Source organism: Giraffa tippelskirchi, chromosome 2, assembly GCF_054371585.1.
Source record: "Giraffa tippelskirchi isolate mGirTip1 chromosome 2, T2T-mGirTip1v1.2.pri, whole genome shotgun sequence".
Classification (NCBI taxonomy): domain Eukaryota; kingdom Metazoa; phylum Chordata; class Mammalia; order Artiodactyla; family Giraffidae; genus Giraffa; species Giraffa tippelskirchi.
This window is the reverse complement of record NC_137276.1, coordinates 18,869,646-18,894,305: the sequence shown is the minus strand read 5'-3', so window position 1 is coordinate 18,894,305 and position 24,660 is coordinate 18,869,646. Positions and strand designations below refer to the sequence as shown.

Below are 24,660 nucleotides of genomic sequence, written 5' to 3'. Positions count from 1 at the left end.
CGGCAGGCTATAGTCCATGGGGTCACAAAGAGTCAGACACTACTGAGTGCACACACACACACACATACACAGGCTAAGGATAATCCCCAAACACTGATATGATCGGCAATTAATTACTTGATTAGTCCTAGGAAACTACTGAACAATGTCATTTTTTTTTTTTTGATGAACAAAATCATTGAATTCTCCTATGTGCTCACCCCCACACTTAGACTGGGGATACAGGTATATATGTCTATAAGGCCTCTATGCTTTAGGAATTGACATTTTTATGGGAAGACAGATCAAAAATAAAATTAAACATGAAAATATATACATTGATTCTTATATATGAGGAATGACATCAAGAAAGCAAGCAAGAGAATTCCCTGGTGGTCCAGTGGTTAAGACTCTAGGGGAAGGGGCACAATTTGATTCTTAGTTGGGGAACCAAGATCCCACATGCTGTACAGCATGGCCAAAATAAAAGAGCAACTATACTCCAATAAAAATGAATAAAGAAAATGCAAGCAAGCAAAAGGCTGAGCTAGAACAGGAGTCGGCAAACTTTCTAGAAGGGGCCAGATGGTAAACATTTTAGGCTTTGTGGGCCATATGGTCTCTGTTGCAACTACTTGGCTCCACGATTGTAACCCCATCGCAGCCAAAGTCAACAGGTGAAGGAATGGCCAGGGGCCGTGAACCAATAAGCGTTGTTTACAAAACCAGGCTGCGGTCACATTTGGCCCACGGAGTTTGGTGACCCCTGAGTTCATGCGTGGGGAGTAGAGTGGACGTCTCTAAGGAGGTAACATTTAAACGGAGACTGGCAGGCTCTTCAGGAAAAGCAGCCATGGGAATCGAGGGGACAGCCTCAGGGGACATCAGGGGAGCCCAGGACAGGAGAGCCCGGGCAGCGAGACAGCAGATGGAGGCTGGTGAGGAGCTACAGGGCTGGAAGCCTCGCCAAGGACCCTATCTGTGGGCTCTGGAAGGGGTGGGAATTTTTATTCCAAGCACAACAGAAAATCATGGACATTTTTAAGTAACGAACTGACAGAATCTGAGCGACTTTGATCCTAAAAGCATCGCCCGTTTTCAAGCTGCTTTGTGAGACACAGACGGTATGGGAGACAGGAGTGGCTGCACACACCAGGGCAGAGGCTTCTGAGCGAGATGATGGTGGGGCCCTGGTGATGGACAGGGGCGTGGCATTAGAGACGTGGGCAGAGATAAAACCACAGCTCTGGGGGTAGACTGCGTGTGGAAGGGAGGAAAGGACAGACTCAATGATCATTGCCAGGTCTCTGACCTGAGGAGGTGTAGGGGATGGACTACACGGTCCCCTTCGCTCTGAGATGCTGTATTTCTATACATGAGGGAAACCATGATGACACAGTGGATGGGTAAGTCACCAAAAGAAAAAAATAAATCATCTCAACTACAAGTTCAATTCAGTTCAGTCGCTTATCGTATCCGACTCTCTGCAACCCCATGGACTACAACACGTCAGGCTTCCCTGTCCATCACCAACTGCCAGAGTTTGCTCAAACTCATGTCCATTGAGTCAGTGATGCCATCCAACCATCTCATCCTCTGTCGTCCCCTTCTCCTCCGGCCTTCAATCTTTCCCAGCATCAGGGTCTTTTCCAATGAGTCAGTTCTTCACATCAAGTGGCCAAAGGATTGGAGCTTCAGCTTCAGCATCAGTCCTTCCATTGAATATTCAGAACTGATTTCCTTTAGGAGTGACTACAAGTACTCAAGGCTATTCATCGCCTCAGTCAGCCTTAATTAAGCACTAACTGCGTGCCCAGCACAAAGCAGGATTTTTTGGCTCCACATGGATGGAGTGGGCAGTTTACTGAGAAATCAGGACAGGAACCGGGGACGGCAGGCCTCCTCTGGCCCCACCGCTCCACCCCCTCCACCCCCGTTTGTCTCAGGTTCCTGGACATCAGACAATCAGAAGGGCAGTGAAGACAAAAGCAGGGCTGCAGAAGCGGGGCTGTCCATAAGTGACTTATCAGCATTGGCTACTCTGGTGGAAAAGCTAGGGAGTTTTTAAAAATTTAACTTTTAAATGAAACAGAACTGCCACCTTTATTATCTTTAAGTAAAAGCTAGGCCTGATCAAGTGATTTAAATGCCAGCCCTCCAGAGAGCCTACAGAGGGGTTCTCTGCTTCGTTTCTGATGTGTTTTGGTTTTTTTTAAGAGGAAAGAAAGGCCTTGGGGAGGATATATCCACCTAGGGAGCCCGGGTTCTAGGCCTACGCTGCCCACCAGAGAGGACGCCCGAGTTTTACGCTCATCTAGCCAGAGGCCCTCACAGGACCTTGGTGGACCCATCTGCAAACTTGGAGAGGGAGCAGACGTGCTCTGAGGCCCTAGAGTCTGGCCTGTGCCGTAAATCTCTCCTGTCGGGTGATGTAATTGCCCACAGTCATTTGGCCCAAATGGTCCGAGACTCATGCAAATCATGCCCTCTCTTGGGGACCCATGAATCACAGCCCAGAGAGCCGAAAGGCCTTTCCCATAAACTCGGGACATGCAGAGCCAACTTCTGTCCATCTGGCAGAGAAGTCCAGCACAGGCAAGAGCCTCCCCGAGTTTAGGATGAGACCCAGGAACTGGCACAGATCTGCCTTCATCACCATCTTCCCTGGGGGCTGTGGATTGGGTCGTCTGAGTCATTTCTGATCCCCACCAAACCCACAAATCTCTCCTCCTCCTCGCCATGTCCCACTGACACTGATATGACCCTCCATACAGCCTCCTCCCATGAAATATTGTCAGTTGCACTCGTTAGCTTCATTTCTTCATCTGATGTTTATGGAGCCCCTACAACATGCCAGACACACAGTACACAAAGCTGGAGATCCGGGGTCAAGAAGGCAGACACACGTGCCCACCAGGAGCCCACAGTCTGCTCAGGGAGCAGCACTGAACTCTATTTAAAATTACCACTTGTAAAAAGGTGCTAGGATGGAAGTTCAGAGTGAGATGTGAGAGACAGACGGGGGACCAGGAAACAGGAGGTGTGAGAGGAGCACAGGCCCAGGTGGCAGGACAGATGGGGCCAGGGGACGCCCGGCCGGTGGGACATGCCGGTGGTTTAGGGTGTTCATCTAGATGCCATCTTATTTTAAACTATTTATTTTGGCTGTGCCGAGTCTTCATGGCTGCATGGGGCTTTTCTCTAGTTGCAGTGCATGGGCTTCTATTACAGTGGCTTCTCTTGTTGTGGAACACGGGCTCTGCTTCCATAGCTGCGGTTCCCGGGCTCCCGGGCATGAGGTCAGTAGGTGTGGCACACACTGGCATGTGAGGTCTTCCCGGACCAGGGATCAAACCAGTGTATTCTGCATTGGTGGGTGAATTCTTTACCACTGAGCCACCAGGGAAGCACTCTAGATACCATTGTGAATGCCATTCATGAAGGCTTTATTGGTTTCCTAGGGTGGCTTAAACTACAAAAATGTATTCTCTCACAGTTCCAGAAGGTGAAATCCAAAACCCGGGTGTTGGCAGGGCCGTGCTCCCTCTGAAGGCTCTAGGGAGGAACCCTTTCTGCTCCCTCCCAGCTTCTCCCGGCTGCTGGTGATCCTTGACTTTCCCTGGCTTCCAGGCATCAGTGCAGTCCACCACGGCCTTCATGTGGCTTTCTTCTCTCGGTGTCTCTCCACGTCCTCTTCTCATAAGGACACCAGTCACTGGGTTTAAGGTCCACCTTAGCCTGGCATTGGACTTCCCTGGTGGCTCAGATGGTAAAGCATCTTGCTTACAATGTGGGAGACCTGTGTTCGATCCCTGGGTTGGGAAGATCCTTTGGAGAAGGAAATGGCAACCCACTCTAGTACTCTTGCCTAGAAAATCCCATGGATGGAGGAGCCTGGTAGGCTACAGTCCATGGGATCGCCAAGAGTTGGACACGAATGAGCAACTTCACTTTTTTAACCTAGTATAACCCCATTTTAGTTACACGTAACTTATTTCTAAAGAAGGTCACATTTTGAAGTTCCAGATAGGCATGAGTTTGGAGGGGAGTGCTCTTCAACTCTGTACAGGATTTTCAGTAGAGAAGTATGATGGGATTTATGCTACAAAAGTATGACTCTGGCTGCAGTGTGAGAATGGATTAGAATGAGGAAAAGAGAAGCTTGGAGTTGGTGGGAAGCAGTGAGGAATTTGATGGAGAGAATGGGACCAATCTAAAATCTGTTTGGGGGACTTCCCTGGCAGTCCAGTGGTTAGAACTCTTCGCTTTCATTGCTGAGGGCCTGGGTTCAATCCACGGTCTGGGAACTAAGATTCCACAAGCGCCTAGCCTGGCCAAAAAAAATCTGTTTTAAGGGTTGAGTTGACACAGTTGACCAGGGATTGGATGTTAGGGACAAACATGAGGGGTCGAGAATTCCTCCCTGCTCTTGGACACTGGTCACCAACTGGCTATAGTGCCACATGTACATTGAGGGTACAAGGTGACCCTTTCTTCTCCCAGCACCAGTGAGGGCTCAGGAAATACCCTTGGTTAGATGGATGCTCCCAGAGCAAGGATTTCTGTTTCCAGGACAAGCATCTTAGAAGCTGAGCACAAGGCCTCTTTCTCCACTTTGCAGCTAACACCTCCAGTCTCCGTCTCCAGCTAGGATGGTGGTTTTTACCCAGTACGAGAGGTGGAGAACAGACATGTGCTCCCTGCCCTGGCCCCTCTGTTTCCAGGGCATCCCCGGGGACCTCTGGCTGGGGGCATTTGAGCAATTGCTGTCGCTGCAGTTTCCTTGTCTGTCTGCCCCATCAGCCCATGGGGCCTCCGGGGTTAGAAGCAGAGGTTCATGTCTAACTTCTCCACTTTTGGCAGAGAACTGGTCCTGAAAGCTAGGAAGGAGCAGGAAGAGAATGCTAGGTCCTCAGACTTTGTAGGGTCCCTGACCGGAAAGACCATGAGTCAAAACATGGGGAACAGAAGGAGGCAGGGGGAAGAAACTGGACGCAGACATCAACATAAAATCTGTCTCCACTGAAGGTTTCTCCAAGGCAGCATTCCAGGGGACTGGCTTGGAGAAAGTGTTGTTGTTCAGTTGCTCAGCTGTGTCTGACTCTTTGTGACCCCATGCCAGCATGCCTGGTTTCCCTGTCCTTCACTATCTCCCGGAGTTTGTGCAAACTCATGTCCATTGAGTCCATCATGCCATCCAACCATCTCATCCTCTGCCACCCCTTTCTCCTCCTGCCTTCAATATTTCCCAGCATCAGGGTCTTTTCCAATGAGTCAGCTCTTTGCACCAGGTGGCCAAATTACTGGAGCTTCAGCTGCAGCATCAGTCCTTCCAATGAACACCCAGGACTGATCTCCTTTAAGACTGACTGGTTGGATCTCCTTGCTGTCCAAGGGACTCTCAAGAGTCTTCTCCAATGCCACAGTTCAAAAGCATCGATTCTTCACCACTCAGACTTCTTTATAGTCCAACTCTCACAACCATACATGACTACTGGAAAAACCAGAGCTTTGACTAGACGGACCTTTGTCAGCAAAGTGATGTCTCTGATTTTTGATATGCTGTCTAGGGAGAAAGGGTACAGCTTGCATTTGCTCCTTAACAAGCAGCCCTGAAGCAATTTTGTAACCTTGAAAGGAACCTGTGACCATGGGACAACAGTGGCTTCTGGGAGGTGGCCAAAGGCAGGAGAGAATAGCCTACATGCACATGCGCGTTCGCACACACAGGCATTCGCACACACTATACATTGCTCAGGAGGCTGTCTTTTAATCTTGTGCTTTGAGAATGCTGGTGCTATGAAAATTGAACCTGGTTGAAGCCACCAGATCGAAGTTCCAGATGACAAGAAATACAGGGGACAGAGGAACAGGCTGTAAGGGACCCTGAAGACACCAATGGCCAGAGCCAGGTGGAGGGAACCACAGAGTAACTGACCAGACTGCTTAAATAGGATGTTGCAATGGGAAAGAGAGAGGGAGAGAGAAAAGACAGCTCAAGAGAAACTGAAAAGATTTTGCTGCCATGCATGGCTCTTACTTGGATGCTGACCAACTGTTAAAAAAAAATTGAAGCAATTGAAGACAGACTAGAGTGAGTCCTGATGTTTTCAGGTGTGATAATAACATTATGATTATGGTTTTAAAACAGAGCCTTTATCCTTTAGAGCTGCCTGCCGAAATACTTATGGATGAAATGATACAACATCAGGGATTTGCTCTGAAATAATCCATACATGGTGGAGCAGAGAAGATACAGATGGAACGGAATTGGCCCTGGGTTGGCAGCTGTTGAATGTAGGTGATGGAAGCGTGGGGCTTGTTACACTATTGTCTCCACTTGTGTGTGCATGAAATTTTCCATGATGAACAGGAATTTTTCTAGAAGATCTTTGACCTGCAGACTCCCAGCTCTCCACTGCCCAGCAGCAGCCCCTAGCTGCCCCTGGCTCTCCAGGAGCCCCAGCCCCTTCTAGGGAGGGACTCATGCCATGCTGGGGCTAGATGGAGTCTACTCAGGACTCCATGACTACCATTTACTTTTGCTATTTATTTGTTTGCTAGTGTTTATTCTCTCTGGGGACATTCTCAACAGGGCATCAAATTATTAGTTTGGCCAAAAAGTTTGTTTGGGTTTTTCCATTACACCTTAAAACCCTAACAAATTTTTGGTCAACCCAATACTAGACTTTTTTTTTCTTTCAACTATTTTTCACTTCCTCCAAGAAGACTTGCTTGATACCCCATTCAACCAAGGTGAGTTCCTCCTCTGAGTCACCCTGACATCCGGCCTGGGCTCCCCCCACCCGTATGTTATAATGGCCTGTTGACTTGCCTTCATTCCCTATGAACTGTCCTGGCCATCTCACATACAGTGAGTGCTCTGTAATCTGACCAACTGAATAAAAGGAACTGTGGACTGCCCACCCTTCAGTGGCCTATTTTGTAGAAAGAACTTTGAAGATCAGGATGCAGAAATCTGCCTCCCCAGCCTTGCTGTGTCTCCACTTTACTGTGTGACCCAGGGCAAGAATCTCAACCTCTCTGAGCCTCTCTGCCTCTATAGTCACACTTGCAGTCACACTGCCACACAGAATGGATGGAAAGCTGGCCACCACCCACTGCTTCCGGTTTCCTCCTGGAATCTGCACTCATAACACGACCTCTCTGTCATCCTCATCTTCAGAGGTATCACCATCTCCAACATGCCAGCCCTCTCCTTCACTGGATCCCTTCATGTTCCACGTGGGCTCTGCAGGAGTCCGCAGGCTCTGGACAATTGCCCTTAGGAAGACTCTCATGGTGGAAATCGTCTGCCAATGACTTTTTAAATTAACATTTCAGACAAGCCCATTACACAACTAACCCAATGAGGGAATATTTTCAGCCTAGAGAAAAGGGTGCTGGAGACCAGCAAATAAGTAGGGACCTGTGGCTGCAGAGCAAAAGCTGGCATGAGAAAATGCAGCCTGGCCAACGTGCCTACAACCCACGTTACCAAGGCAGGAAACCCTCTCAAAATCCTAATGGAGCATCTTGATCCTCAGGTCCTATGATGCTCAGAGATGCTGGTGGCGAGAACCACACCAGCTGACACCTCTGCAGACGTGACAGCTACACCTGCAGCTCTCAGGGCCTCTGTGAACCCCATGGTGATCCTCCAGAGAGCTCGGCCCCTATGGTTGAAGGCCAGGGCAAAATAAGGAAGACATTCCTCCCTGGTTGCCTGGCCCAGAGCAGCCTGGAGGTTAGAAGGCTCTAGAAGCTGGGGGAAGAGCCAGTTTCATGAGTTGGTTTCCTGGGTCTCAAACAGCAGCAGCTGAGGTGCCCAATGGTTCAAACCCTCTCTGGCTGTAGATTCCCCCATCCACCCACCCCGGGCTGTCTTGACCCTCCACCATGCTTCCAAGAGCAGCTCACTGCCCTCCCCTGCCTCTTCCTCTTCTTCCTCTTCCCCTTCCTCTTCTTCCTGCTCCCGCATCACCACTGGGCATCCCCAGCCTTTCAGCTGCTTCTGAACCTCATCTTGCACAACCACCACCTTCTCACCCACTCACTGGCTTCCAAGGTGCTGCCACCACCCTAACCAGCTGCCTGCTAGAAGCCACACCCAGGAGGCACTGGGCCCCCTGTGGATTTGATGAGCTCCTACTGACTGCAGGATCCAGCTGGGTCCTGAAGGGCAGAGGAACAGGCAACAAATATTCCAAGACAGGTTCTCTTTCCCAGGAAACTCACCCCACAGGGAGGAGGCCATAGGCACTTGCAGGCTCCTGGGCAGGCAGACCCGACTATGCACACGGGGGCCAGTGTGGAAAGCCCCTCTGATGTTCATCACAGCAGCCCAAAGCCCCCACCTGTACCTGTACTTGGCCAGGGGTCCCTATTCCCCAGGGCTCATACTGGCAATGGTGGGGCCAGAGCTGGTCTATGAGATGCCCAAGGAAACAGCAGCCACATGTGAGCAGCAGAGAGAAAGAGGGGGCAAAGGGGGTACAAGGCAGGAGTTCCAGGAACGATGGAATTTCCGAGGGCCCTGAGACACCCCAAACTCCTCATCAGTGGCCTTCGAAGCTGCACCAGCAACTGCAGGATGCTGGCGCCCTCTAGTGGATGGAGGGGCCAGGATTCACCTGGACCTTCTTCCCTGAGCCCTGGGAGAAAGGTTAAAAATCCCAGACAGGCGCCAGCCCAGGGCAAAACTGCAGTGGACAGGACACCAGCCTTCCAGCCTCAGCATCACTGCCCTTGCCCCTCCTCAGCATCTCCCCATCTTCCCACCAGTCCCAGATGCAGTTCCCATGTCTCCCTACAGCCCTTCCCAGCTAGCTCTGTGGATTTCAGTGTTTCTGAGGTACAGATTTGACACTGTAAGACTGACTATGGCAGCTTTGTCAGAAGGAAGTCTGTTTAGAGCTGGCAAAGTCTTTGTTAGGAGGGAAGTCCCGATATGACTCAGGCATCCAGGAGGCATTTCTGGGAGACATGGGAGGTCCCACTCTCCTCTTTTGCAGGGCAAGCTGGATTCTAGGGCTCCTGAAACCATCAGCACCCCACCTTCCAGAAGTGAAGAAGTATGCAGGTGGATTATGAAAGGGGAGGAAGCAGGACAGGGGTTCACGGCTTAGCAGCCGCCAAAAGAACCAAGAAGGCTTAGAGTCCCGGACACAGAGCCAAGGAGAAAAGCGAAGGCCTGACCTCTGCAGCCACCGCCAGCATCCTCAGTGCTCCCAAGACAGCCACCGGTGGCAGGCAGTAAAAGGGGTCCTGCTTCGGTCCCCTGGGCACCCGTGTCTCCAACAATATCAAATCTTTACGTTTATTCTACCAAAGGGAGGCCACCTAGGAGACACTTTCTACAGTCACAATTCATCCAGTACACTTCCTGCCCTCAGGGAGCTTTGAGTCCATCAATCAAATGTCAGATCCATCATCCATCTGCAGCACCCCCTGCAACCCCCTAGATCAGGGGTGCTGTATCACGTGACTCTGCCCCTCCCTCACAGAGCCCCAGAGGCAGTGACCTCTTTGCGGCCCCAGCCACTGGAGTATTCAACTTGACACTCAGTCCCATGCCTTTGTTGTAGGGCAGACCTAGAACATCCCCACCCCCACCCAGTCCCAGCCGCCATCCTCTCTCTGCATAGCAGTTTCATTTCTTCCCCTTCCCCCAGGCCATGTGCTCAGAGAAGCAACCATACTCTCTAAAGAGCATCAACCTTGATGTTCTACTTCAGTGGCTTCCCTGCCTCCTGCTCTGGCAGCCTCCAGACTCAGAGGCTGCCCAGCCTCTTCTGGCTTCTCTGCAGTCCGGGAGGGCTCAACCCACCCCTAAGCCCCTTTTGCAAAACTGGCGCCTTCTCAGCCTCAAGACTCAGCTTTGATGTCAACTTGCTCGGAGGAGACTTCCTGAGCACACACCTCACAATTACCCTCTTCCACAGCACCCAATAGTTTCATTTACTGCACTCACCACAATCTGTACTTTATTCACACTCCTGTTTACTCCTTTTCAGGGCTTCCCTGGTGGCTCAGATGGTAAAGATTTGGCCTGCAACGCGGGAGGCCTGGGTTTGATCCCTGGGTTGGGAAGATCCCCTGGAGAAGGAATCTTGGCAATATTGGCAACCCACTCCAGTATTCTTGCCTGGAGACTTCCACGGACAGAGGAGCCTTGTGAGCTACAGTCCGTGGGGTTACAAAGAGTCAGACACGACTGAGTGACTAACACTGACTGACTTACTCCTTTTAGATCTATCTCAGCAACTAGAATGTAAGCTCCACGAGGGCAGGGATGTCAGCATTATTCCCCTCTGCACACCCAGCATCTTGCTGTATACAGTAGGTGCTCCATGAATACTGGAATGGCTGAATGAAAGGGTCCGGTGCCATAGGAGAGATGTAATGAGGGCTCAGAAGAAGGAACAATCACCTCCAGGTGGCCCAAGGGGAAAAAATAAGATTTAAATATGCAGAGGGGTGACATCTCGCAGAAGCAAAGGCGAGGAGGAAGGAAAGGAGTGGTTGGGTTTGACTGCACTGAAGAGTGACGGCAAAGAAAAGAGAGGTGGGCTTGACGGGCTCTGAAGGTCTTCACAGAGGAGCAGAAAGGCGCGTGGAAAATGCACTGCAAGGCAGAGGTGGGCAGGGGACCGGAGAGAGTGACAAAGCGACCAGAGCCTGGACTAGCACAGCACAAGGGGCAGGAACGAGGCTACGGACAAGAGACCGACCCCGGGTTGCAGGAACCACTCCCGCTGCAGCCAACCTCACTCTTCCCGGTTTCTGTCGCTTCCTTTCCCTTTCCTCCACTTAGGGGATTCAACCCGGAGCCTCATTTGTGACAATCGGTGAGAAGCTCCACTGCTAAGGCGCACCCAAAGCCCCGCCAGGAAGCACCAACTCCAGTCCCAGGGTCTGCGTGGCTGCGCCCTCCTTTCGGTCCCGCGTTAGACGCCCGAGATGAAGTTCCAGCGCCACCGCGTGGACCAAGCTGGAACCGCGGCCACATCCTGCATCCCGGTGGGGCCGGATTCACGCAAAGTGAAAGCCGTTCAGTCATGTCCGATTTTGCGACCCCACGGACGCATGGAATTCTCCAGTCAAGAATACTGGAGTGGGTAGCCTTTCCCTTCGCCAGGGTATCTTCCCAGCCCAGGGATTGAACCCAGGTCTCCCGCATTGCAGGCAGATTCTTTACCAGATGAACCACAAGGGAAGCAGATTCAAGCAAAGTTGCCCCTGAAACTCCACGGCCTCAGGAAGGCTGAGGAGGCTGGGGAAGCACAAAGCACTAAGGTCAGAACTACGCAGTGACTTGCCCAGCGTCTTGCCAGAATATTCTAGGAACTGCTGGCTGAGAGAGCGAGAGGGTAGGTGGAAGTAGAAAAAGCAGAGAGTCCCAAGGAAAATTTTCTGAGTCATCAAAAAAGGGGAGACCTTTAACAGAGCTAATATTTATGAAGCATTTACTATCTATGTGCCAGGCTTGGTATTAAATGATTCGTGAAGATTCAGTACTTCCTTGACCACTCGATTAAGCGGAGGCAATTTAGCAAAAAACAGACTCCAGCCACAACTCCTAACCCGGTGCTGGAGAGCTCGGGAGCCGGCACCTACTGAAGCCCCTACACTACAGAGCCGGAGCTCCACAACAAGAAAAGCCACTGCAGTGAGAAGTCCATGCACCACAGCTAGAGAGTAGCCGCTCCTCGCCACAGCTAGAGAAAAGCCTGTGCGGCAATGAAGACATAGTAGAGCCAAGAAATTAAAAAGAAAGAAGAGAGAGGCACCAGGTTGGGGCTGGTGAGCGCTTAACTGGGATTCGAACCCACCAAGCTTTAGCCAGATCCCGGATACAGAATCACAAAGCTATAAATGCTTTGGCTGCAGTCACATCACAAAGATAACCTGGAAGCCCCCAGACTACCACACCAGACATTATCTGTTCAATACTAGTTTGTTGGTAGGTGGGGGCTCTGTACCCCCAAGAAAGCCAAGAAGATGGACTCACCTGTGACTTCTGTTCATCACCCAGAGGCTCCGCACCAGGGACTGGCCCCCACATCATGCTCAATGCCAGCCCTCCCATCCCTTCCCCTCCCTTCCCCTCCCCTCCTCTCCCTTCCCCTCCCCTCCTCTCCCTTCCCCTCCCCTCCCCTCCTGGAACACCTGTGGCCTCTTTGTCCTTGATTGGGCGGGTTTAACTGCTGGAGGAATATGAGGAAGATGCGTCTGTCCTAGGAGGCAGGCTTTAAACTATGGGGGGAAATCATAAAGCCCCACATCTTAGGGCATCACCACTCTTTTCCTTCCCACCCTCATCCCTATCCCACCCCTAAATGTGGTCACAGAGGGGACTTAACCACACCCAGATCGAGAAATCCAAACAGGAAGAAGTTCAAGATCAAGGAAACTTCAGGGTGCCATAGAAAGAACAGGGGTTTGTGCAGCAGGCTGGCCAATGTTCCCTTAAGAAACCTGAAGCGCTTCCCAAGACTTCTAGAGCCCCCACTTCCCAGTGTGTAAAATGGGGAGAAGCTAGTCACGTCTGCAAAGCTGTTGGCGCAGAGACTGGCAGATCGTTTCACGCTCCATACGTATTACTTTTTCTCCTCACCTGCACACTCAAAGGTCTTTCTGAACTTAAAATAAACATGTGCATTTAGAGACATTGTTCTTTGCTTTGGAAAAATAAAACTGTATAAAGCCGTTGACTCAATGACCCCTGACCTCTGATAGCAGACAATCCTGCAGGCAGAAATGTAACAAACTGAAATGCGCATGCCCCTTGTAAATAACCTCGCCCCATTGTTAATCCATTGTTCCAAGTCGAGTGCAGACCCAGTGCTGCCAGATCTAAGTTTTAACCAAAGCTACAGTTTAGCTACAATTCTAGACTTCAGAAAAATTGGATGTCTTGAACTTTGACTCCATTCATTTATTTCTAAATTACCAAATGAGGTAAGTCTGCAGGCTGAATTATACCCATGTACACAGGTCTTGCACATGAGCCATAGCATTAATTATTAGGTGAGATTTTGAAAGAATTCTTTTTCACACTGTCTGGGTCTTTCCCTTCCTTCCAGGCCCAATTAAAGACTGACTCTGCCAAGTGCCTCCTCAGTCACCACCCACACCAGATTCTGTATTTTCCTTGACCAACTATAATATTATTAAGTAACCTTTCTTGGGTAACATCCTGGTCCCCTAGGAGACAGGGCACTGCTCCCAGGTCAGCATGTGCTTTACACTTGGCATCCTCTCCGCTGCCTACCTCTCATGCTGGTGCATGCTCATTTGCACAGTCACGTCTGACTCTCTGGCACTCCATGAACCATAGCCCACCAGGCTCCTCTGTCTGTGGGATTTTCCAGGCAAGAATACTGGAGTGGGTTGCCATTTCCTTTTCCAATGGATCTTCCTGACCCAGGGATCGAACCTGCATCTCCTACATTGGCAGGCGGATTCTTTACCACTGTGCCACCTGGGAAGCCCCCTACCTCCTTCTAGACTCTGTCATTCTTGGTTCCTGATAACAGTAACACTCCCCAAATCTTTACCACCCTGAGTTCAAATCTCTCTAACCACCATGTGGATCTTTCTTACTGGCAACCAGCAAAGGGGGAAGGATGGTGTTTACAGATCCAGTCCTCATCACCATCTTCAAACACAGATGTCACACTGGGAATTAGAGGTGTCGTGTTCTCTGTCTCTACTTATTCTGCGTTGACAATGCATTGGTGAGTCCAGCTTAGCAGTCTTTGAACAGTCTTTGGAAGCACTAGCTCTCAACACCACTTTGTGCTCAGCATCCAGTCCATGAACAGTCATGAGGACTGTCTCAGTCTGAATTCCCCCCAAAACAGCTCCTCAGACCACATTCGCTCCGAGTCCTTGATGTGTGAGCTGAGGTCAGGGAGCACAGGTAAGGGACAGGAAAGGTTAGACATGGGAGGGGAAGAAGGATTATTATACCCCAAGAAAAGGAAATAATGAATGGATCACCGCTGTGGCCAACTGGACTTTAACCCCACTGGGGACCCTCTGAATTGCTCCAGTGGGGGGCTTTTTAACTTGTAGCTCCCAACCCTCTCTGGTTGAGGGTCCCTCCTGGGGTGTTGACCACCCAGCAACTTCAGCAGGCTCTTTGGGCTCCACATGCCCCCATATCAGGGACTGCCCTCAGCAGGGAGATCCAGGCAGACAAGGTGCAGGAACATCCGCAGGTGACCTCTAGGTGGCCACAGGCATATAGGTAGCTTCCTACAGAACCTACTGCCAGAACTCCACCTCAGGAAAACCCAGCACCTCACAGAAGCCTGTCTTTACATTTAGATAATAAATGACACTTTCCAAGCACCACCCACTGGCTCAGGTGGCTTTTCATTTCTCCTATGATAGACGTGGTACATGTGGGATGTTAATCAGTGCCCTAATTTACAGCTGGGAGAAAGTCACGTAACTAGTTACTAACTCTAATTTGCAGACTTGGTGAACTTCATATAACTAAAGATCTTAAAATTATATGTTCAGTTTACTGTTATGATTGGGAAAAGAATATTTTAAACAGAAAAACCACGTTTGTTTTTTTTTTTGCTTTCGGTGAGTGATATTTTCTATAGTATTTAGAGCGATAAATATTCATGGGATGCACTAAAGCTTAGACAGGGTTAGAGAAACATTGGGCTTCCCTGGTAGCTCAACTGCTAAAGAATCCGCCTGAAAATCCACAAGCATGAGACTCCGGTTCGATTCCTGGGTAGGGAAGATCCCCTGGAGAAGGGATAGGCTACCCACACTCCAGTATTCTTGGGCTTCCCTGGTGGCTCAGATGGTAAAGAATCTGCCTGCAATGCAGAAGACCTGAGTTCGATCCCTGGGTTGGGATGATCCCCTGGAGGAAGGCATGGCAACCCACTCCAGTATTCTTTCCTGGAGAATCCCCATAGACCAAGGAGCCTGGTGGGAAAAGGTCGGACACGACTGAATGACTAAGCATAGCACGGGGAGTTACTTTAAATAGCAAAGCATGTAATACTTCAAAATTATTTTGTAACTTTTAAAACTGATTTCCTAACAGCTTTGCTGCAGTGAAACCCATATTGAGGGTCTGCCACTTTCCGGCCTCTCACAGGATCCTGAGACCCAAATGCCCTCTCTGACAATTACTTTTTCAACCTCTGTACTTTACCTTTATTTATGTAAAATTATTTTCTGGGCTCTGACAAGATTTTATTGTTAATAAAATTGATTTAAAACAGGAACCATGGATATACCATGTAAACCTACCCTCTTGGTTCAACAGATTAGAGAAACAATGAATTTTCATCAAGAAAAGACCTAAATGCAGGTTGTTGGCAATGAAAATTAAGTTTTATCCTGATCAGAGACAATGACTGTGTTCCATCACCCATTTTAGACACACTTCTTAAATTAATTTGATTGCTTTATACCTGCATTGTGCCAACGAAAGAATGTCACCATCTGGCTTTATAAGGATTAAGTCACTAGCCACTGCCACTGCTGACCTTTAACACATTCTGAAAGGAGATTGGGGCAAAGATCAGACATGAGGCACTCTGTGCTCTGGGAAAACAGACAGAACAGGCCTTCAGAGAGTTAGATATTTCCAGGAGAAAATTTTATGAACATAACTTCTTGCATCTTCTCATACTTAGACAAGCACTAAAATCATGAACTGAGATGCCCGTTTTCTTATGACTAGCAGCTACCTTCTATGGAGATGTGTGCCTGTTTGCACGCACCCTTTCTCCAAAATCACTCTCGGGCCAACCTCTTTCCTACCTCTTTGGGGCAGTTCCTCACAGCTACCCAAGAGACCGTCTCCCAAGATATCATCCTTAGGAAATCCCCAAATAAACTGAAACACACAGCTCTCACATTGTGCGTAGTTATTTCAGTCGACTCTTGGGAGGAAAAGTTTTCCATGGGGGAAACTGAATGAGGCTCCAAGGCTCCAACAAAAAAAATTCCCAATTCAGAGATGTAAGCAAACTTTATGTAAAACCTGACTTGCAGTTTAGAGCCTTACAGCATTACAAACGTGTGGGCCTGCTACCACCATTACTGTCTCAGGATTGCAGATTTAGAAGTGATTCATGCAGTGTCCTGGAGGCAGGAGATAGCTCCTGATTCCAGGTGGAGGGGCCAGGACTGAGTCTGCAATTCGGGAGGCCAGGCTGGAACTGCCCCCTCTTCTTTCTGCACAAGAGGCAGAGATTTTCCAACTCAGTGAACATAGTGGAAGACTTCAGAGCAAACCCAGCCAAAGTCTGTCCTGTGTTCGAAACCCCTGTCAAAGAAACTCCATCTCCAGATCCTGTTCCAATATGATTTATTCTCTCTTCTGGACATGGACCCTTAGAGAAGGCTGAGTGTCTCTACTGAGTGCTTGTAAAACACAGTTTTGAAGATCAAGTTTGGAAACCAGCCCCAGCCTGCCAGCAACACAACCTCGAGAAACTGCTTACAATCAGTTTCCTCTTAGGGTCTTTGGGATCCCTCCTACATGATCAGCATGGTACCTGGCCCACATGATCATAAAAATACAATCACACTGTTGGTTTGCAAACTGGCCCCCATACACAGAGAGCAAGGAGAGAATAGAGGAAGAAGCAGACCGCCAGTTGGTAGGTGGCAGGTTTAGCAAGCAAGGGAACTTAACTATGAAGATTGTCATGGACAGCACAAGATGAGTGGATCTCCACCCCCACGGGCCAGAATCTTAAGTTACATTAGAGGCTTTAACTGGGTTCAGTCACGTATTCACTCAGTCCAGTTGGTCTTGACAGCATCTTACTCTCTCAAGGTCGCATCCTTGTCACGGCTGCCAGCATGGGAATAGTAAGCAGCATGGACATTCCAAGGAAAAGGAGGGGGTGAGGAACCTCCTATTGCTGAGATATAGCTCTGCAATCAACTAATGATCTCCTCTCTGTGATCCCCTCGGAACCATTGCTGAATTTTGGCTCTGTACCATGACAAATCCACAGCAAATGGTCGCAAATTCTAGCCATCTTTTCAACCTCAGAAACTCTCCTCCTGCTTAACTCTGGGCAAATGAGAGCTTCTGAGAAATCCTTTGAGCTGGACACATCACCTGAGTAATGTGGTTGCTCTCTGAACTGTACAGGGACACCCTCATGATGGACTTTTGAAGATGAAATTAGGTGGAATGAAGGGAGAGAATCCCTACATTCTTTTCCCCCAGCCCAGATGAGATGTACTGCTTTCTGCCTTATTTCTCTGGGCCTGTCAGTTGTTCTAGGACAAGGGCAGAATTTACAAACCCAGGAAAACCTGTGTCACTATGATGGAGAACAAATCTGAACTCTGCCTTGGCAGAAGCCTTCAGCAAACTGCCTCACCCTGAGCCTCAGTTGCATCGGTGGTAAAATGGAGCTAATTAATGGTACCAACCCTAGAGGATCAAGATGATACATAGAAAGTGCTGAGCACAGTGCCCAACTCTGTACCCACAAATAAGTCCCAGGTACCAGCATGTCCAACACATTGTTTTGCTGGAGTCAATTAACTTCCTTCCACTTTCACATCCTTATGTAATTTGCCAAGTTCCACACCAAATGCAAGGACTGTCCCTACTTCACCGGATGGGACTTGATCATTTTGCTTTCTTGTGCTTTTTCATTTGGTTGGTGGTTATGGGACTGCAGTGTCAAACAAGGCTGCTTCTCTTCTAGATTCTGTCGTCACTTACTGTGTGAGCACAGTGGTATTCTCTTCTGTAAAACATGGGTGCCGAATACTAGGTGACTCCTAAGTTCCCTTTCAGAGCTAAATTTTCTTTCCTAAATATGAAATGAAAATGAAGGTGAAAGTGTTATTCACTTAGTCTTGGCTGACTCTTTGCGATCCCATGGAATGTAGCCTGCCAGGCTCCTCTGTCCATGGGATTCTCCAGGCAGGAAGACTGGAGTGGGTTGCCATGCCCTCCTCCAGGGGATCTTCCCAACCCAGGGATTGAATCCAGGTCTCCTGCTTTGAAGATCGATTCTTCACCATCTGACCCACCAAGGAAACCCTAAATACGAAATGGAGAAAACAAATACCACACAATTGCAACACTTTTAAGCTTATAAAACATTTCTGCATTCATTCTACCTCATTTCATCAAAATCCTGTTGTCCCCATACAACACAGAGGATACCCAAGTTCACTGGGGCGAGGTGACTAGCTCAGAGGCTTCCAGCATGTGCCGAGAGAGCCAGAGTCAATCCTTTAAGTTTTCTGTTCCCCAAACCCCATGCTCTTTCTGCTATATTCCTTTTCTTTAAAAATAATAAAAACTGATCTGAAAGGCCATATAAAATCCACACACAGAACACAACTTTGACAAGTCTTCCTTTTCCTAGATTGAGGGCTGAGAACCACCCAGATGCCAAGCTTTCTGGTACAAGTTCACAAAGTGCAGGAGCTATGCTGGCATCTACAGAGATGGCTAATGATGGCCATCCTGTGGACATCACAGGTGCTGTGGACAACATAATGCTTTGTATTTGGAGGTTAGAATTTTACTAGCTGTGTGTGTACCAGACAGACTGTAAGGTGTTTAAAAAGGGAACAAATAGGACTAAAATTAGTGAATATAGGACTAAACATGAAAAGACCAGGGTTCAAAATTAATATCCAGCTAAAGAGGAGTGGCTGTAAAAGTGGGCATTTTGCTTTGATCAAGGGAAGGCCACGTTTGGCAGCAATAAGAAAGTTGCTAATGCAAATGAAAGAACAAGTACACCCAAGGGTGAGGGCACAGTCACGGCAACAACACCCAGAGGAGACCAAAGGGGCCAAAGTACAAAGTTCAGATGGAGGGGCTGGCACAGAACAGATGGGATGGCCCTCGGTGTTGCTCAGGTTCACAGTTCCATCATGCACTGTCATGCACCCCAAGGGCATGGATGGTGTCGACAGAAGGCTGCATCTGAGCAATCCAAAGCATCCACAGAAAACAGTGCTCCAATAAAGAACTTGTCCTATTTGTCAAAAAAAAAAAACTATTTTGAGTAACTATTATGAACTAGTGGGAAAAACCCAAGACTTCCATTCATACTTTTATAAACTTAAACATATTAAAATGATAGAAGCACCATGCTTAAAGAATATTCACAGAAACCCAAAGAATATTTCTGTGATGTGAATATTTAGTGAGGAGGGCAATAGCTAAGCTGTAGATATCTACAAACCCAAATGCTTGATCAAATTTGAAGAGCTCTGGCTCAATAATAAAATCATGCACTGCAGGTTCACAAATTTATTTAAGATTGTTTCCTATAAGCATTTTAATCATGGTCTACGTGAAGTCAAACAAGAAGTGTTTGTATAACGAATTATGTAGGGAACTTTTAACTACAGATACAAGACATCAAGAATATGTTCATTTTTTGGTTTATTAAAACAAAGCTACACCTCTGTGCTTCTTACAATATATTAACAGGCGTAAAAATCAATCCACGTTTCCAAATCAGTTTCATTCACAACTTCACGCCATGCTATTTTATGGTACTTTATAATCAATCTTTTTACAAACAATCTAACATTTCTTTGTACAACAGGCAAACAGTTTAACACCTTCCATCAAGGCATTTCAAAACTTTAGATGTTTAGAAATAAAGTCAAAAGTCTCTTTCAAATGCCATCATTTTGTATTAAACTGAAATGCCAGATGTCAAGTCTCAAGTTCCTAAAAAGAGTGCTTTAAAAAACAGATTTACATCCAAGTTAAGTCTTATAAATCTCAGTGGTAGGTCCTATCATTTCTAAACACTAGAACTATTTGTGGATAAAAAGCTGCATTTGATTGTGCAATATCTTCTGCTAGGTCTGACTTAAAATCTTAATTTTTTACCCCAATTAATCCTAGTGTTAATTTTGCTCCTTTCAGTTAAAAACCCAGACACATTGAGGGCAGATCTTTCATCAAAGAGCTCTGACCACCTATACAATAGTTTTCTGTGCTTATTGTCTCCAGGGGAGGAAGTATATATCCATTTAACACAACGCTTGCTTGATCGTACAAAATGCATGCAAGATATGCCTCTGTACCACCTGGCGGTTACTGTCTTGTCCTCTTACAGAAATACATAACATAGTGTTTCCCAAAATGTTTTCTGTGAACCTCAGGAGAGGTCCACAGGGGTGTTCCGAAGGGGAAAAAGGCCCTAGGGTTGCACAGATTGGGAAATGCTGGGTTAATACAGGCTTGGTACCGGTGGGCCCTGAGCCCTTACTGTACTAAAGTGCACTGTGAGTTTCTAGGAAAGAGGGTTAGTGTGCAAATTAATTTTACCAGCAACACATTTTCTACAAAACACCTAAGAACATCTCACAGAGCACTCATATACACAGAGAACTCTGGGAAATGGTTTGCTCCTCAGATTGGAAATTCCACAATCTGAGTTTACATTCACTGCGGTCCCTGATGCGTTTTCTCCACTCACCCTTGTGACTTCATGAGACTTCACAGATCTGAGGAGGACTCATAGTCCTTTCTCTGTTACTAGTTCTACACACCTCACGCTACTTCCTTCCTTCTCCCTTAAAAGCGAAAGTGCCTTCTTCTCTTTTGAATTACTGAGGACTTTCTCATTTTGAAAGAGTGTAGCTTCATATTGCTTATCATTGGGTCTTTTTGTTTGCTTTTTAACTCGACTCACAGTCTGTCTTCCCCTGGAGGGCATGCATTTCAGTATTCTAGAAATGCAATAGAGTAAACGGTAATGAATTATTTACAAGCACCTAGTTCGTTTAATCTTACGTGAAAGCCATTTGCTTTTGGAAAACAAGGAGAATAAATCTTTTAGCAAAAGAGTGGTATCTGGAAGCCTTACTGGGATGATGGATGTTTGTTCAGTAATGAGGCACTAAAGAATGAGCTGTGCTAAAATTAACTCGAGGGTGAGCTTGTCTGGATGAGCAGAACTTTGGTTGAGATTTGTCTTCCTTAAAAAAGGTTTTCAAAGCACCAGTTAATTACAGAAAGCATGCATATTTATTCTCACAGTGAGTTAAGTGGTGAGAGAGCTAGCAAATCATACATTGCATTCCCCAAAGCATCTGAGTAGATTTCTAGAAAACAAACCAACTGAAAGGGAAAATAGAGCCAGAGAAGCCATTGCTCCCTGCTCAGGCTGGCGAAGCAGCAGCTCTTAGCGGAAGTCACAGGCAGGGCAGCAGAGTCCACAGGGAAGTCAGTGCCAACCTTGACTTGGACAGTCTGAGTAAGCCTTGGTCTATAATTTCATGGATGAGTAAAAGAGACTAGTGAAACGTTTGCTTACCTAGATAAGGAACACACAAGGGGATAAATAAGCCTCCCTGGCTGTTCCCCAAAACACAGAGCTCAATCCTACTTAGGATGTAAAACGGAATGTAACACGGTGAAGACCCCACTCCACACCAGAGCCGCTGCAACACTGACAGCGGCTTAATGGGATGTGAGCTCCTATAAAGAAAACATGTTTTAAATGCGGAATTTGAGAAGAGTGGAAGAAAATCCCAACAGCATGGCATTATTGCTCCGAGTTTCAAAAATTTCATACAATGTGAAATACCAATCAGTATTTTTCCCTCTCCCAACACACACAGAATATTCACAAGACATTATTAGCGTTTAAAATCCAAGCTGACAAAAGTACAAACTTAATTCTCAGTACCTTTCTATTAAATTCAAAGATTACCTGCAGTATTTGTCAGGAAAAATTCCTAATTCCATCATACCACGGAGAGAAGAAGTAACAGTCAACTGTTAGAAAACATTTTATATCACATGATCTTTAAGAAATCACCGTCATTGCCACAATTAGCAAACAATTATGATCCCTGCTCACAAAAAAGGCACCTACCTGTTATGAACAATTTTTCATAATTATTTGCCACTATATGGCATCAGGGTTTAGGAAAATAACCCATGCACATTTTTAAAGAACCATGGTTTTCTTTTTCTCAAAGCTAAAAAAATCTACAAATGCCTCTGACCATCTGCCAGTCTGCAGGGCCATCACATATGTGATGTACAACCCACAGGTGGTACTCTGCCCAACTTGAGTGGATACCAGCCACTCAAAAGTATACAACCAGTCTGCAGGACTAAGAGGCCTGGGTCATGAGTCTGCAGCCAGAGCACTTTACACTAACATGGGCGATCAGGTCAAGCTAATAAGTTAGGACAGTTGCTATCTCCAAGAAACAACTGTACCTGAGAGGCAGGTACTACCTGAGGCAGGAGGTGGGGGGAAGGGTGGCAGGGGAGGGACACAGACATAAAACAGGAGTTGTTCCTAAATACTTGCTGGTCATTTAAAACTCAATGGCACTTTTTCACATGAGCAAACATTTTCAAAGTCAGTTTTCTGGCCAAGTTTATCTTGAATTTCACCAGCCAAATTTACTTCCTGGTACTAGCTGTTTGGTCAGATTATCTCTATTTCTGACCTAAATTAATATTGTGTTTTCACTTAGCTCTTAAAACACTTTCTATACCTGACTGCCTCAGACAGCACAGTGACACCTATGTGTGAATCGCCCGTTCAATTTGTCAAGCACTTTGCGAGGAAAAAAATGTTCCCATTTAAAAGTTAGCTACAATTGACATAGATTAAACAGAAAAAACAAACATGAAAAAAACAAAAAACAGTGAATGGATGACGCAATTATTTTTAAAGGAAGCATTAATCAGAACATATACCAACAAATTACCTGACAGCATTAAGTGTACTAAACACGATTCAGTTTTAGAATCAACTACATTTGTGTGTCCATCACAGCAATAAGTCCCTAACAGTTATATTTAGAATGTAAATCTTTAATAAACTCCAAAATTTCATTTTGCAATCTATTGATTATGAACTGCAAACGGAGGCTGGGGCCCCCATGGTGTGATCTGTAGGCTGTTGTGTCACCTCAGTGTCCAACGATCACAGATCACGGAGGGGAGAAGGCACTTGTCTTCCAGGAGGTCACGTCGGGACAGGTCAGGCCCGACCACACGACGGCGCCGTCCACTCTCATGCCACAGGCGGAGCCTATGAGGAACTGGTCCCACGCCCTTCACCTGCCAGAGGTGCCCGAAGTTACCTACAGCACCACAAAACTCAGAATATATTCCAGGAGTTTTTGCCGGTTGCATTGAGGTAGAAAAGTGCTGCTGAGTTCTAAAACAGACACTCTCTTTTGTTTGGTCTCTTTGAAAACCTAGAGAGAAAGTTTAGATTAAATTAAAGACAAACGAAAAAGGGGAAGGGGGCGGGTAGACATTTCTGTCACCAACCCTTACTTGATGTGCGGTAAGGCATATAAAGCCATATCCAGGCTTTAAGAAAATGTACGCGCAGGGTGTGTGTGAGTACAGGGTAGGAAGGTTATGGGGGTGGGAGATTATGGGAGCAGGTGTGGGGTTTACTAGTGCACTAAATTTTAAATTTTATGTTAGAATAAAGTCACAGAATAGTTCCTTACAAAGACCACTAGTACCTCCATGGAACTCATGTCCCAAGTAATTTGTGAAGATAAAGGATACCTGAGGATACTTCTAGCAATACTGGTAAAAACACAAGAAAATAACTGAAAATCATATGGCATAATTAACATTCCCACCAAAACTGCAGTAGAATCTTGAAACACATGGACACCTTCATTTAGGATGAAGATGAAAACCAGGACAATTTTGGAACATTCAAATAAATCTGTGTGGAGGGGCCTCACCTTCAACATGCCCCTCCTCCTCCCAATCCCCAGAAGTGCCTGCATGATTAAGCCTGCAGAAACTGCATCTCTCAGGGTCCAGCCCAACACAAAGGGGACTCAGACAGACTAGATCTAAACAGAGAGAGGACAGAAGTGAACACACGCTCTTATACCATAAGCGGTGGACACTCACCCCGATATCCTTAAACATTTTCACAGCATTCTTCACAAGACAGTAAGTGGCACTCTCAGCTGTGGAGAAAGAATCAGGCCCTGTTAAATGTTTAGCCCCAGTGACAATGAAAACCTCAATATCCACAGGAAGAGAGTGTAGGAGGCTGGGAGGAGGTCAGAGCAAGTCCGAGGACTGCGCCAAGCTCCCTTTTCTACCAGTCACCTGTGAGGCCGCAAAGGGTCTGCTCTTTCTTTAAATCTACTCTGTCATCTTTTGCAGGGGGTGGGAAATGGAGAGAGGGGTAGGGAGAGAAAGAGAAAAAGGGAGGAAGGAAGGGGAGGAGGCAGGGAAGGACAGAGAGAAGAGGAAGGGAAAAAGAAAAACCCAAAACATCCATCTCGAAAGCTTTTTGTGAGACTCAAATGAGCCAGAACGTATAAGTTCTTTTAAACTGTGCAGGAATGCATAGATGACTCCTACTGGAGTGGACCCAGAAAAAGCACAAGCCCAGAGGTCAGAAAAAAGGAATTCTAAACCCAGGCTGCCCTTTAACTAGCAGCATGATCTGGAACAGTGTCCTCATCTCTAAAGTGAGGTGACTCTAAGTCTTGATCTCCATCTAGAAATATAGCTATAGATGTAGCTATACATCTCTCTATATATCAATCTGTAGAGTTCTAGCTGCTGCTGCTGCTAAGTCACTTCAGCCGTGTCCGACTCTGTGCAATCCCATAGACAGCAGCCCGCCAGGCTCCCCCATCCCTGGGATTCTCCAGGCAAGA

The 24,660-nt window shown here is 47.2% G+C and overlaps 1 protein-coding gene across 12 annotated transcripts in view; it reads right to left on the bottom strand.

Annotated features, from left to right (window-relative positions):
• Positions 1–19,258: 19,258 nt before the first annotated feature.
• GPAM (glycerol-3-phosphate acyltransferase, mitochondrial) overlaps positions 19,259–24,660 on the bottom strand; it is a 68,157-nt gene continuing 62,755 nt past the window's right edge. For all 12 annotated transcript variants that reach the window (XR_014068552.1, XR_014068550.1, XR_014068551.1 and 9 more), the window contains 2 exons: positions 23,897–23,955; positions 19,259–23,211 (listed from right to left, as the gene is read on the bottom strand). Coding sequence is in view for 9 of the 12 variants with exons in the window: in XM_081540182.1 (XP_081396308.1) it covers positions 23,095–23,211; positions 23,897–23,955 (176 nt within the window). In the remaining 3 variants the exon portion in view is untranslated. The remainder of the gene's footprint in view (positions 23,212–23,896; positions 23,956–24,660) is intronic.